At 39.6% G+C, this 16378-nt stretch overlaps 1 protein-coding gene across 2 annotated transcripts; it reads left to right on the forward strand.

Moving 5' to 3' along the window:
• Window positions 1-5470: 5470 nt before the first annotated feature.
• On the forward strand, window positions 5471-12952 carry LOC128232432 (sulfotransferase 1B1-like). 2 transcript variants are annotated; one of them, XM_052945976.1, is made up of 6 exons: window positions 5471-5490; window positions 8598-8794; window positions 10946-11269; window positions 11579-11682; window positions 12081-12261; window positions 12702-12952. In XM_052945976.1, the coding sequence occupies exons 2-6, from the start codon at window positions 8623-8625 to the stop codon at window positions 12818-12820; spliced, it is 900 nt and encodes a 299-aa protein (XP_052801936.1). In that variant the 5' UTR covers window positions 5471-5490; window positions 8598-8622; the 3' UTR covers window positions 12821-12952. The 2 variants fall into 2 exon arrangements, with proteins under 2 accessions (XP_052801936.1, XP_052801935.1); XM_052945975.1 differs by lacking the exon at window positions 5471-5490 and adding an exon at window positions 5528-5647.
• The last annotated feature ends 3426 nt before the right edge of the window (window positions 12953-16378 follow it).

The raw sequence follows: 16378 nt of genomic DNA on the forward strand, positions 1-16378 counted from the left end.
AGGCATTATTAGCATGAATGTTCATTTTAACCATCATTTATGAATGTTTACAAAATCATTGAATATTGAAATAACAAGCAAAATGTTAGTTTGAATGATGAAAGCCATGAAATATCCCTTGAGGGGGGGGGGGGGGGGCGTGGTTACAATTGACTGGTGCATACTTTACAAGTTCTTTTTCTGAAGACGCTTTGTGCTCACTTTTTGTTTTCTAGCAAGAATGAAAATCAAAAATGTATTCCAAAAGAGACCAGTTTTTCAGCTTGTGTAAATAATGAGAAAATTGTTAAGTAAAACTATTTATTGTTTATCAGGAAAATGTTGAAATCTCATGTTTAGGCCTATAGTGATCATACTTGATTGCTATGTTATTGGCACTTATTGCAATATGTTTTATTTATTGCACTATTTATGTAAAACATTAATTATTATGTTGACTTAAGTTTGAAGATAAGAACTAATGGTATAGGTGATGTGAGAATGATCTCGTAAGTCTTTAAAACCACTTTTGGTATTGTGAGTTTTTTTGCTCCAGTCTTGTTCAGTTTAGCTTTTGAAGATTTTCAAAGTAACTGCAAAACAAGTCCAGCTGTCTAGAAAGACTATGTCAAACCCTGACCAGATATAATTTCTTGTTTCAAATTACCAACTTGGCAATGGTTTTATCATAACATAGGATATTGGTTTTAAAGAACATGTTAGTGTTTTTGTATGTGGAATGAAATATCATAAGTGGCACTAAATTGAACATAATTTATAGTTCTCATTGATATTACATATAGCCCCAAGTACACGTTGATCTAAGATTTAAGGCTTGAATGGAGCCAGGGCAAGAAAAATGCATGTTAATAGATTGTACTTTCCAACGCAAGAACTGTTTGTTTATTCAAGTAAATAAAGCAATCCCCACACCAAGGAACTGCAGTATTGCTTAACCAGCTTAATTGACATTATGAGTTGGAGTTCAAATTGCTGCAATTAAAGGCACATCTAGTTTACAGAATTATTCAAACTCTGATTTAGCAACCTTAATATAGTTATATGAACTACTTTTGCGAAATGAAAGCTTTTTTAGATTTACAAGGACGGGTGAAAAGTATTTGCCAAATGTACTGCAACACATGATACCTGTTGCCTAGAAATCCAACAAATTCTTGGCACTTCAAATGTTACAGTACTATTCAATTTGGAGTGCCTGAAAAGAAAGCTTTTTGATTCTACATTCAACATCTTCTTTCTGTATGACATATTGGACCTGGAGAATCATGAACCTACAACCTTTTGCATCTATTGAGATAGGGAGCGTTCAGGACAGTGACAGAGGACAATACAAGAATGGCCAACTGCTGCATTTATTGAGTTATCTAATGCATACAAATTAAGACGGAGAAAATAATTCTTAATTTTTCCAAACTACTTCTTTAAACATCTTATATGTAGTTGTCTTTTACAATGATTGTTCAAAGTTACAATGGCCCTGTGGGTTAAAGATGATCTGTCCACGGGGTAACATGTTTTGTACATAATAGGGTTATAAGTACTGCATTTTGATCTAGGAGGTTGTATTCAACTCAAGTAGATTTTTGCAGATTTGGATTTCTCAAGGCACAAGCCGAGTAAAATCAAAATCTACAAAAAAACTACCGGAATCAAATATGACATTCGGCCATATCCGGATCAAAACGCAGTACTAATAACCCTTTTATTATATACATTACTGATTAGATCACTTAGAAGCCACATCTTTGCATAATAAATTTCATTTTAAGGATGCACTCATTGCTTTAATGACGTCAATTTAATATTGCGCAACATACTTGTTATGACGTGTCATCACAAGAGTGGTATATATGGCCATATTGCACTGGAGCGGAATATGGGTTACAGTATTTTGTGATATGTATTGCATGTGGATTGATGATGGGTATAAAATAAAGAATAAAATTATGTTTGGTATTCCATTCTCACTAGCAGTGTGATTAAATGCTGACACCATGTTATGAAGTTTGATGGTCAAAGTATTTAAAATACATTACAATATTTCATACTTTAAAAACGATATTCATCTCATCTTAGTCTACTCAACTTGCTTTGCTATGTACAAAAGTCTGCATCAGTAATATGAATAGCATTAGACAGAAGGCAGTGCTTAGTATTCATCAACAGCACTAAGTTATCATGGTAACATGTTATATGAATTGAATACCAAGCACGAATTAAGAGGGAGAAAACAATTCTTCACTTTTTAAATAAAAACTACTTCCTAATAGCATTGTGTAGTCTGACATAGGTGTACAATGTAGATGTATTTTACAAAGATTGTTCAAAGTACGGCCCTGTGGTTTAAAGCTTCCCTGAAAAAGAGGTGACAGGTTTTCTATATAGTACATAATTACATCATTGAAAATCTTCTCTGAAACTGCAAATAACAGACCTTTGATATAAAAGGATTTGATCAAATTAAAGAGGTATGTGTGCCAACCACGTAAATTAATTTGTACAAGTCTGATTTAACGTTTTAGCCCCCCCCCCCCCCCCCCACACACACACACCCCTCACTCTACGCACACTTAACTAGATTTTTCAAATTTCCTTTGCAGCTTGTAAGCAGTTTTAGTCTAAAGTTTAAGCTAGCCCATCAAACAGTGACCCCTTGTGATGTGAGCCGATTTTGTCAATGCTTAGAACATGGTTGTCAACCCTAAATGAAGCCCAAGTCCATCAGTGCTTTCAGCACTTTGATTATTGAACGCCGTTATGATGAAAAACTCGCACTGTGTTTGCTGTAAGTTATACATACTCAGTATACGGTTGTAGGTGATACTGGGGTCAATCAATTTACATGTTTTGTCATTAGTTATGCATTTCCAGGACTGATTTATTTGTCAGGGTACATAAAATATGATTTAAGAATCATTGAATGGGTAACTTCCTGTGTAGTGCCCTTCCTAATAACGTCAATTGCACGATCTAGCCACAAACCACCGTTCACCTCTGAGTAGCGCCGCGAAGTTGCACCCACTCTAACGTACATCAGAACGGCCTGTCCTCAAACCACCGTGTCACTCTGAGTAGCAACCCGAACTTACGCCCACTATAACGTCGCCCAGTATGGCCTGTCTTCAAACCACCGTGTCACTCTGAGTAGCAACCCGAACTTACGCCCACTATAACGTCAACCAGTACGGCCTGTCCTCAAACCACCGTGTCACTCTGAGTAGCAACCCGAACTTACGCCCACTATAACGTCACCTAGTACGGCCTGTCCTCAAACCACCGTGACACTCTGAGTATAGCGTCCCGAACTTACGTCCACTATTACGTTAACCAGTACGGCCTGTCCTCAAACCACCGTGTCACTCTGAGTAGCGCTCCGAAGTTACGCCCACTCGAACATCACCCAGTATGGCCTGTCCTTAAACCACCGTATCACTCTGAGTAGCGCCCGAAGTTACGCCCACTATAATGTCAACCAGAACGGCCTGTCCTCAAACCACCGTGTCACTCTGAGTAGCGTCCCTAAGTGATGCCACTTTAACGTCACCCTGTACGGCCTGTCCTCAAACCACCGTGTCACTCTGAGTAGCGCCCAAAGTTACGCCCACTATAACGTCAACCAGTACGGCCTGTCCTCAAAACCGCAGTGTCACTCTGAGTAGCGTCCCTAAGTGATGCCACTTTAACGTCACCCTGTACGGCCTGTCCTCAAACCACCGTGTCACTCTGAGTAGCGCCCCGAAGTTACGCCCACTATAACGTCAACCAGTACAGCCTGTCCTCAAACCACCGTGTCACTCTGAGTAGCGCCCCGAAGTTACGCCCACTATAACGTCAACCAGTACGGCCTGTCCTCAAACCACCGTGTCTCTCTGAGTATTGCGTCCTGAAGTAACGCCACTATAACGTCACCCTGTACGGCCTGTCCTCAAACCGCCGAGCCACTCTGAGTAGCGTCCCGAAGTAACGCCACTATAACGTCAACCAGTACGGCCTGTCCTCAAACCACCGTGTCACTCTGAGTAGCGCCCCGAAGTTACGCCCACTATAACTTCAACCAGTACGGTCTGTCCTCAAACCACCGTGTCACTCTGAGTAGCGTCCCGAAGTAATGTCACTATAACGTCACCCAGTACGCCCTGTCCTCAGACCACCGTGTCACTCTGAGTAGCGCCCCGAAGATACGCCACTATAACGTCAACCAGTAAGGGATGTCGTCAAACCGCCGAGCCACTCTGAGTAGCGTCCCGAAGTAACGCCACTATAACGTCAACCAGTATGGCCTGTCCTCAAACCACCGTGTCGCTCTGAGTAGCGCCCCGAAGTTACGCCCACTATAACGTTCACCAGTACGGCCTGTCCTCAAACCACCGTGTCACTCTGAGTAGCGCCCCGACGTAACGCCCACTATAACGTCACCCAGTACGGCCTGTCCTCAAACCACCGTGTCACTCTGAGTAGCGCCCCGAAGTTACGCCACTATAACGTCACCCAGTACGGCCTGTCCTCAAACCACCGTGTCACTCTGAGTAGCGTCCCGAAGTTAAGCCACTATAACGTCACCCTGAACGGCCTGTCTTGAAACCACCGTGTCACTCTGAGTAGCATCCCGAAGTAACGCCACTATAACGTCACCCGTACTGGGTGATGCTACTCAGAGCCTGTCCTCAAACCACCGTGTCACTCTGGATAGCGCCCCGAAGTAACGCCTCTATAACGTCAACCAGTACGGCCTGTCCTCAAACCACCGTGTCACTCTGAGTAGCGCCCCGAAGTAACGCCTCTATAACGTCAACCAGTACGGCTTGTCCTCAAACCACCGTGTCACTCTGGATAGCGTCCCGAAGTTACGCCTCTATAACGTCATTCAGTACGGTCTGTCCTCAAACAACTCGTATCAGAATAAACTTATGTTAAGCAGTTGACAAGTTGCTGTTCATTAAGCTTTAAAGCACAGAGTTTCTTTATTCCGCTAATATAATATAGGTTTTCAAGACTTCAAGATACCAAGGGAGACAAGTAAGAGAACATACTATATAAATGCGTTCTAGTTAAGTCCTTGCCGACATCTTACAACATGTAAACCTTAATTTAATTAAAAGAATTAGAATCAGTAGATAATAAAGATACAAACAAAATTATCCGTGTAGCTCCACTTCTGTTGTTATTGTTTTTTAATTAAAATTGTTTGAATAATGGACTATTTCGCTGGCTTATATTAGATCACAAAACCACTTAAGCTCTTGCAATTCAATTAAAGTAAAGAATTTGTAAAATTAAGAATGCATTTTAACAATTTTAAAACTCTGTGAATCATTTCGTTTTAACCTTCCCGGGAGAATGATGGCGGGGGGGGGGGGTATTATTTGTCCCAGATCACACTTAATAGTAATGCGCTGGGTGAAGGTCATGGTCGTCTCGTGACGAGAATAGTTCATATATCGTACTCGAGGTATCTATACAGACACGTTACCAACATATTTATTTTTGCGGGTAATGTAGGTTACGCTTTTAAAACTCTTGAATGTTGATTTTCAGTATGTTTTCATTTATTTTAGAAATGTTCATGTATTATGCTTGATCTTTGTGTGTGAAATTTAAGACTAACTTAATACAGTGCTATATGAAAAGAAGGATACTAATTTTACTGGTAGCTAAGTTCCCATAAGTTCATATTAAACGCTGTCTATAATCGAGGTCATGTTAATATGTAAGTTAAGCACATAAATGAGTATTTAATGACTCTGCGTATGATATAATTAATATTGGGATCTATTTTTTTCTGGTTTCATTCATATGCCATTATGTTAATTAACTTCGCTATTAATCATTTAATATACTTTCAAGATGGAACTAATTTAGCATTACTATCGGTATAGCGAATCTTAAGGGTTGACTCATAAGCCTAGACAGGTATGTGGTTATACATCTCTTGTCTCGGTTCAGACTCAATATAAGGTTTTAGCTAAAGAGGCATGGAAGGTTGCTGCACGCTGTTCTTTTTGCTAGCACCCTTCTGCCCTCAAGGAGACCAGCATGTGTACCCTCCTGCCATCATAGAATTAAATACTTAAGATAATAAACTATTTCTAGTTGATTAAAGCTTAAGATATGATTCTGAATTTATGAAAACTTGACCTATTTGGCAGTAGATCAACGCTTCACATCACGACATAATGTGTCCCTTCCTTCATTTGTATACAGGAAGGGCCGGAATTTTACACAACTAGTTTTTATCATTAATTAAGCCTGCTAGATATGAAATGAAATAAAAAAAATTTCATTATTGATGCTTTTTCTGCATTAGGCTGAGCAAATTTATTGTTTAGTTTCTCGGCCACTATATTTTATTTTATTTCCTTCATGTTTGTCTACGGAAAACATGTGGGTTAGTTTTAGCAGCAGACATGCAGAGCCAGCAACAAAAGAGCAGCAAGGGCAGTTAGCACTTTGGTCGAACGTATCATATATACAAATTCAAAAACAGTGCAGTATACATCATCCTTTTAAAGAAGATATTGCTTTTAGAGTCAGAGAGCAGGCATCCTTGTAATATTGCTTCTAGAGTCAGACAGCAGGTATCCTGGTGATATTGCTTCTAGAGTCAGACAGCAGGTATCCTGGTGATATTGCTTCTAGAGTCAGTGAGCAGGTATCCTGGTGATATTGCTTCTAGGGTCAGTGAGCAGGTATCCTGGTGATATTGCTTCTAGAGTCAGTGAGCAGGTATCCTGGTGATATTGCTTCTAGAGTCAGTGAGCAGGTATCCTGGTGATAGTGCTTCTAAAGTCAGAGAGCAGGTATCCTGGTGATACTGCTTTTAGAGTCAGAGGGCATGTATCCTGGTGATCTTGCTTCTAAAGTCAGAGAGCAGGTATCCTGGTGATCTTGCTTCTAAAATCAGAGAGCAGGTATCCTGGTGATATTGCTTTAAGAGTCAGACAGCAGGTATCCTGGTGATATTGCTTTTAGAGTCAGACAGCTGGTATCCTGGTGATCTTGCTTCAAGAGTCAGACAGCATGTATCCTGGTGATATTGCTTTTAGAGTCAGAGGGCATGTATCCTGGTGATATTGCTTTTAGAGTCAGAGGGCATGTATCCTGGTGATATTGCTTATAGAGTCGGACTTGAGATCGTTTGTGAGCACGGATCCTGGTGATATTGTCTCTAGAGTCGGACTTGAGATCGTTTGTGAGCACGGATCCTGGTGATATTGCCTCTAGAGTCGGACTTGAGATCGTTTATGAGCACGGATCCTGGTGATAATGCCTCTAGAATCGGACTTGAGATCGTTTGTGAGCACGGGTCCTGGTGATAATGCCTCTAGAGTCGGACTTGAGATCGTTTGTGAGCACGGATCCTGGTGATATTGCTTCTAGAGTCGGACTTGAGATCGTTTGTTAGCAGTGATCCTGGTGATATTGCCCTAGAGTCAGACTTGTGATCGTTTGTGAGCACGGATCCCGGTGATATTGCTCATAGAGTCGGTCTTGAGATCGTTTGTGAGCACGGATCCCGGTGATATTGCTTCTAGAGTCGGTCTTGAGATCGCTTGTGAGCACTGATCCCGGTGATATTGCTTCTAAAGTCGGACTTGAGATCGTTTGTGAGCACGGATCCCGGTGATATTGCTTCTAGAGTCGGTCTTGAGATCGTTTGTGAGCACGGATCCCGGTTATATTGCCTCTAGAGTCAGACTTGAGATCGTTTGTGAGCACGGATCCCGGTGATATTGTCTCTTGAGTCGGACCTGAGATCGTTTGTGAGCACGGATCCTGCTGATATAGCCTTTAAAGTCGGACTTGAGGTCGTCATTATTATTATAATTGTTTTTTGGGGGGAGATGGGAGCTGGTCGTTTAGTTTACTACGCTACCGGACTAGCCCCGGTGTAAGTATCAGTCGTGTTCGGTTGTGGGGCATATTTCACAGATAGGATGATAGCCTAGCTAGAGATATCCTGGTTCTTAGCGTGTGTGAAGTGTATAGTGTTGTCAGACTGGACCCCTGTGTAACGTCCCTAATGAAAGAGTGTTTGTATTGATATTTGTTGATCGGGGATCAAATCTGCAACCCCTCGGTTGACAGGCATATTACTTAACTACGAAACCAGGGATCCGCCAATATAATTCATTTCCGCCAACCAAACGTTTATATTCAACATTGTTCCGCGCCGTAATTTGGTAGCGACGGGTTTTGGAACTTCGGCGACCTAACTTAGGATATATGATGTTTTTCCATTCCAGCATATTGGGCTTTATTTCCCCATATCCCATATACAGATATATGTAGTTATTCGGTATTAGGCCATTCCATGTCTCGAGGCACGCCCGTCCGCCTATGTTGAACCGAATCAGTTTACCGGATGCGGACGACGGATGCGGACAGCGCGCACATGGATATATTGACCTTACATGTTACCCCCGGGCCACTACCACCAGTTGCATGGTGCCGGTAGTCCATGTGCCTGCTGTCCGCATTCGCCGCCCGCAAACAATACGACGGTCACGTTCATGATGGAAATATTGCCTTATAAGAATAGAAATGAAAAATGACAAACTCACTAATGATCAGTGTTTAAATGCAATACGTGTCTATAGGGGACTTCACCGCCGGAGGATCCTAATGTCTTTGGTGAGGTACACAGACGCCGGCGGCGACTCTATCCGGTTCTTGCAAGTGGACGGTGTGGATTATCCGTATGTGGAAGGGGTGGACCAGGAACGCAACATCCGCGCGGCTAGGGACGCCCTCGGCCGGGATGATGACATTCTGCTAGTAGCTTACTTCAAGTCAGGTCTTTAAATTATTGTTGTTATGATATTGTTCAGCTCGGTTTAGTTGTAATTTGAAAATAAAATTAGTAGAATTATTTCTTATCACAAAAAAACTATTTGTACGTCAATTCAATGTATCAATACTCAGTAGCAACATGAAAAACTAGAAATCTGTGCAGGCGCGTAGATGCCTATACGCGAGTACGCGGCTGAATCCACATTATTCTGACATATACATATATATAAAAAGTCAGCCAAAGTTGCAGTATGCGTAGTTGATTCCATGATCCTAATACTGTCCATTTTCCAGAACTAAATAAAGCACCTTGATTTTGTAGATTGGCAAAATTAAATCGCAAAAACTCACTGTTACATCTGGGGTACCCCAGGGTTCCATACTGGGACCCTTGCTTTTTATTTTATACATAAATGATATTGCAGTTATGCATCCAACATTAAATATAGATCTATATGCAGATGACTCAACACTTTATGAATCTGGATATCAGTTGACGGATATTCAAAATAAATTACAACATCATTTAAATTATGTTAATAAGTGGTGTCAACTAAATAATATGTCATTGCATCCTTCCAAGACTAAATGCATGTTAATAGGGTCTGCAAATACATTAAAAAACACTGGGAATCTTGAACTTTGTATTAATGATGTTCAAATAGTTAATGTTGTTGTGCAAAAGTTATTAGGGTTGTATATAGATAATACACTAAACTGGCATGTGCAAATCGATTATGTTTGTAAAAATCTGAATAAGAAAATTGCACTTCTAAAAAATATAATATATTTCCTCACACCTGATACAAAACGAATGTTTTACAATGCATATATTCTGCCAAATTTTGATTACGGCTGCTTGGTCTGGGGCAAGGGAACCAATTCATATGTGAATAAAATAAATAACTTACAAAAACGAATTGCAAAAATCATACTTGGTAAATCTAAACGAGATTCATCAACAAATCTATTTAAAGAACTAAAATGGCTAAACTTCTCGGATAGATGTAAATACCACGCAGCAGTATTAGTTTACAAGACGTTGAATAGCATGGCTCCATCATATATGTCAGAATTAGTAACAGTTTCAGACAATAATGTATATATGCTAAGATCAATGGCACACAAAGATATTGTTTTGCAAACTAGACCTCGTACTAATTATATGAAAGCATCGTTTACATATTACAGCAGAATTGTTTGGAATAATATACCTTTGGAAATACGAGAATCAAAAAACTTTAATACGTATAAAATAAAGGTCAAACAGTACCTCATAGGAAACTTGTGATTATACAAATTGTGATGTTTTATTCATAATTATATTTAACTGAGAGTATCTGTCTAATATTGATTCAACATCATCATCATGTCATCATATGCATCATTATCGTCAGCATCAACAGCATACTTATAATCATCATCATCATCGTCATCGTTGTTAGCATCGTCTTCATGTTTGTCTTATGATTATTTGCCATATTTTCATTCTGTTTCAGAGGGCCATATCGAAAATAAGATTCTGTAGTTTTGTACATGATCTTAATATGTCACCTTCTTAAAATAAAGATATTATTATTATTATTATTATTATTACCTCAGAACGCCCAGAATTCACCATGGTTTTTAACGTTTTCCGAGGGAGCATGCCCCGGACCCCCAAGCACAATTATGAATCCACATGAATAGAGGGCTAGCTACGCCCCTGTTGGGGCCATAATTACGAACAAATTCAAAGCTGGGTTCTGACTCAAGTAGCAATACTGCAACTTTATTCCATATTTACTTTCCTTCTAGTTGAGTTTATATCATTTTTTTTTCTAAATTGCATTACTATTTGAAATGGTAAAATAATCTACATTTATTCTTGTAAAACCAACGGAATAATGGAAGATGCATCTTTATAGTTAAGTGTTTGTATAGACTCGAATTTGAGTCTTTTCGTAGTTTTGGTTTCATACGTGTAACCTATCGACCATTGGTTGCCAAAGGGCTTATCAGCCGTCTTGTTTGATACGCGAACATGACCAGACAAAATATTATTATCATACTTTATTTTATATTATTTATATTATTATACAATAATTAATTTGATACTACTTCAAATATAAGATTGACTGTTTTTGTATAAAAAAAGGTATTCTTTGTATTTTAGGGACCCATTGGTTATGGGAAGTTTTGTCGATGTTGATAGCCGGAAATGCGGACACCGTCCAGGGCATCAAACAATACAATATGCTGGAAGCCGTCACGCACGAGAGACTAGCTTCCATGCCTTCTCCACGAGTGCTAAACACTCACGCCTTCTTCGATGACTTACCTAAGGACATGATAAACCGGAAGTGTAAAATTGTGTTGCTTGTTAGAAATCCTAAGGACATTGCAGTGTCTGGTTATAACCATCATTACGGGCTGACGGGATCGTATGATTACCACGGCAAGTGGGAAAATTATCTACCCTTGTTTCTAGAAGGCAAAGGTTAGTAAATAGTATGTGCCATTAAACGTAAATGATTAATATTATTATTTAAAATTATGCGTTTAACGTTATGCGCGTCATTTAAATTTTATGCTTCGAGACACAAAATGACCGTGCTGGATAAGACATGTATTCTGTTTTGCAAAGCGTTTACGAAATCTGCATTTGGGTGATTGGCTTTCTTTTGAATTAATAAAATAGTTATCCGGAAAACATTTCGAAAACACAACAAATACTAAAAACATGTATATTTACGACAATTTAATGTACACCCAATCTGTTCAGTACTTTCAGCGCTTTGATTTACAGTGGAGTCTGGTCGCTGGTTTAACTACGTGAAACATTATGAAAAGGTGAAGGCCGATCACCCTGGGCTGCCCATACACACAGTCTTCTACGAGGACATGAAAGAGGTCAGTAGAAGTCTCTTCTGTTGAGACTTCAACAGTTATTTGCCAATGTAACTAGACCACTGTTTCAGGTAACGCTAATTTATAAATTATAAATTATGTGGGGGAGGGGGGGGGGGGGGGTATGTTCCGAGATGTGTTATATCATACCACCATTTATAACATTTTATACCTTGTTTCCGGTTAACCTAATAATGACTTTTTATATAGCCCATGTGGATTACATTTATAACAATATGAAACCGTATGTTTGTATTGATATATGTTAAATGTATTAAAATAAAACTCATGTACACGCTGAAAATACATTGTTTAAAAACATGATAAAATACGCCAAGACTACAGGTGTTTTAAGTAGAACAAAGACGTCTCTGTTGATGTACATAGCGTGTTTGCTACAGGACAGCCGCCGTGAGGTTCGAAAATTAGCCGAGTTTTTAGAACTTCCGCTTTCGGTGACGTTATGTGACGACATCGCGGACAAATGCACGTTCCAAAACATGAAGAAGGATAAGAAAGGACTTGAATCCGAGTTCTTCTTGAAGATATGGCGGGACCGGAAGCCGGGATTTTACAGGAAAGGTGAGCACGTGTATATATATTGGACTCGGTTTGTCAGTCATAACAACTCGGCCATCTCCGGCAAGCTTCGACAGAGTCAATTCCTGTTGGATACTGACGGAGGTGTTCCGATTGTCGGTTTGTAACTCACATGAATGGAAATATCAGATCCGTATACGCATTTTAAAACTGTGTACCATTATAATGTCAAATGTTTTGCCTGAAAGACAATTGTAATTTTAAAGCAGCTGATTTTGGTCATTGTGTGTTGTCATCTGAACATAGGCACCAAGTTTTTATGAATAGTTGCTACACAGCTCAAACTTATTTTAAATTTATCACGATGTCAGCAGCCACGACAGCGCCACGTGTTCAGATTACGACGCCTGCCTAAGAATTAGGTCAACATTTTTCTTTGAAAATACAGAGACCCTTTCCGTAAACTGAAGCCCTTTTTTCAGGCGAGGTAGGGGACTGGAAGAACTGGTTCACGGTCGCCCAGAATGAGATGTTTGATGACCTTTACCAACGGGAAATGGACGGCTGTATTCTCAAGGACAAAGTCCGATTTCAAATATGACCTTCATTATATTAGCTTCATTATATGAAATTGGACCTTCATTTGTCCGGCATTTTAGGATACGATTTAGAAAATAATAATGTTTAATGCTCATATGCAATTCTCAATGTTTTAATTATATTTATATAGATTTTAATGTGCATTATATCGAATTTTACCATGATTGAGACCGTTTTCTTTATTTTCGTCTACAAATTAACTCCGATAATGGAACGGTAAGATGTAGATAGGGTGAACCGTTCGATAACTACTGTGTGGGTAAATGTCAGCGCTATTCACTTATACCGCACGCTATTTATTGAACGTTGTCTTTGACAACATGGTACAGATTAGTGACGTCAACCGTAACACATGTTATTGAAGGTATACACTCTCGCTAAAGCGCTAGTTTATTTTTATTTATTTTTCAATATTTATTGACAACATGATACAAAACAGTTATATCATACACAACTCTTGGCTAACTGAGATTATAGAATAGCGCTCGGAGTAACTATTGATCTGCGGAGATCTTCTGTTTCATGGTGTATGCCAAGTTAAGCGAACCTCAATTTCATAAGTCATAAGGACATGTTTTCCATCTTTTATTTCAACATTCGCAGAGCTAACACATTATTATTTATTTTTCATACTATTTACTGGCCAAGACATTTAGTTTTAAACAACAAATATCAATACATCGATTAAATGAACAAATCGAGTATCATGAATAACATCAACGTCATGCTGCACGTGGCTGTGCGTGGCGCCACGTTGCAGAAGTCCTTGTTGCACGTGCACATAGTTCCTGTGATGTCACCGTCTGATTCATGCCTGCACCGTGGGATCGTCTTCATCTGGGGGAGACACCCGCGGCTGATGGCTGTGACGACAATTAATCCACATGTATTGCTATACAGTCGAACAACGTTGGCTCTAACTCATAGGGACCGGAGTAAAGACCTCGAGCCTCAGAAAATTCGAGCCAAGCGGGAATGCTTACATTCAGTGTAAATATATCGGTCCTTTACAACCTGTTCGAGCCAATGAGGAATTCGAGCCAAGCGAGTTCGAGCCAACGGGTTTTGACTGTATTTGATATACATAATTAGTTGGAAGGTTTGCTAGTGCGAGATGCTTGTGACAGCTGATCGAAATGTTGGTATAAAGAACGACTACTCGTTTCAATCAATAAGCAATCTAACTGAATAGTCAGTCCCTCATGATTGTATTAAAGTAGGCGGCACGAAAGACACCGACATAGCCATAACCAGGGGCGAATCTAAGATTCGGCGTCAGAGGGGGCGTATGTTAAGAACTTTACCATTTGACTTGCGTCCCTTCCTCATAACGGAAATATAATTGGTTGAAATTTTTTGCAGTTTTTAACAATTTCTTGTCCGAAATGGTGCATTTTGAGGTGTATTGATAACTTTTTAATCCAATATTGAAATAAAAAGTAAACCTTGACTTTAAAAAAAGCAACATCTTGAACTAAAGAACGAATCATACCTTGGTAATCTCCTCTCCTTGCCGCAAACTTATAGCAGCTGGTCTGACATTGACCGACATAGACGTCACTATCGGTCCCCAAAGTGAAGACCGACCCGCACTCTGGGTCCGATTCCGACTGACATAGGTAGCAGTATATGCCTGTTTCGAAATAAAAACTTTATATTAACCGCGAATCCATAATACAAACGCTAGTATGCTGGGAAGACCTATTATTTAGCCATTTTGCAAAGAAAAACATGTACATATAATGCACCAGTCAATTGTAACCACGCCCCCCACCCTCGACCGAAAGACAAAGTCCCCGCTATTACCCGGACCTGGGTGGGCCGTGGTTACAATTGACTGGTGCATAATGGACATGTCTTTTCATCAATATTTAAGCGGAGTCCTGTGCAAAATTCGTTTGCGTCCAAACCCAAAATGTCCTCGGTGATAATATGATTCGTTTTAATATGCATCCGAACACCAAATCATTGAAGTCAAAATGGGCCTTTGGTGATTTATAATCCAATATAATTATATTTGAACATATAAGAACACCGATATTGGACTGAAAACAATTCTCAATATATCAAGGGGAACTACTCTCCAAATGTTTAGCAAGAGTTATGGAACTTTCTAAACATGTGCGTGCGGTCATAGTGAACATCTGTACCGAGTTCCATTATATTTGATATTTAACGTTACTTTTACCTAATCTGGTAACTGCTGTCAAGATAACAAATGCATGTACTGATAGTGATAAACGTAAAATCAACCTTGTAAACTGATAATACATGTGAAAAACACATCAAACTAAAAATGTAAAAACTTACCCTCACAATAACTAATCCGCATCATCATAACAATCACAGCAAAAGCTATCTTAACATTGTTAATATAACTATCCATGTCTACATAACTGTTCCTTGTATAGAATTTTATTGTATATTCTAAACCTACACAATGTTTGTATGTTTTTCTAACAGTACCATCCTTTGCACGAGTTGCTCGTGGTACTCATGTTCTAATATTAGAATTAAGGTGTTCCAACCATCATTAAGCTCATACATATTCATAGTAATGTTAGTCCGATATGTTTAGTCCTGGTGTCTGGTGACCGGGGACCCCGTTTGGCATTTTATAATTTGCTCTGTTTGCCGTTTAAGATCATTTAAAATAAATAAACAATCATGCATTATACATATAAGGGTTTGCAGTGGTTAGATGTTCCCTATAGTTCTATTGTTAGCGAATATTGAACCTTCACACAACCAGAATATCTTGTTCAGCATACATCATTAAGGTCCTAATCTTTCTTTACACATCACAGGCTATTCCACTCGGGTTACAGTAAACTTAATGATGTACGTATGTTACATCTTATAACAAAAATACAAGCGTATTGAGGGTTCGAGGTACATACAGAAGTATTGTGTTTGATAAAAACGTCACTGTGTGAGATGCACATGAATGTAGAATCAAGACATAAAAATATGGAAAAAATAACTGAAGAGTTTCGAACTTAAGCTTGTTTGTTATGCACCAGTCAAGTGTAAACACGGTCCCCAGGTTCGGGGTTACACCTAGGATAGTCGAAGAAATGGGCCGTGTTTTTACATTCTAGGTGGCCCCACAGTGCCGAGTGCATGCGGTGGTTTTGTCTTTGCGCCAAAATTAGCGGGTAATGGGCCTTACCTATGGTCCCTTGGGTGCGGGGGCATTTGGTGGGGATTTTACCAGCACTTCGTCCCCGCAGTGCGGGGATCTTACCCGGGCTTGGCTGGGCCGAAAGTCAAAGTCCCCGCTATTCCCGGACCTGGGGGCCGTGGTTACAATTGACTGGTGCATTATTTCAAACAAATATTTTTCAATGTCTCCGTTTCACAACTATCTGTCTGTCTATCCGTCTGTCAACGACGTCATCCAGGGTACTTTCTTCCTTACAATAAAGCATAGCACCATAGTGTATCAGGGGTATTCGCAGCGATATAAGACTTTTCCCATGTTTTATGTTCTCTCTTGAACTAAAGCTGGGTCTTTTAAAACACACTTTAAAAGAAATACCCCCCCCCCCCCGTTATT

Source organism: Mya arenaria, chromosome 4, assembly GCF_026914265.1.
Source record: "Mya arenaria isolate MELC-2E11 chromosome 4, ASM2691426v1".
Lineage (NCBI taxonomy): Eukaryota > Metazoa > Mollusca > Bivalvia > Myida > Myidae > Mya > Mya arenaria.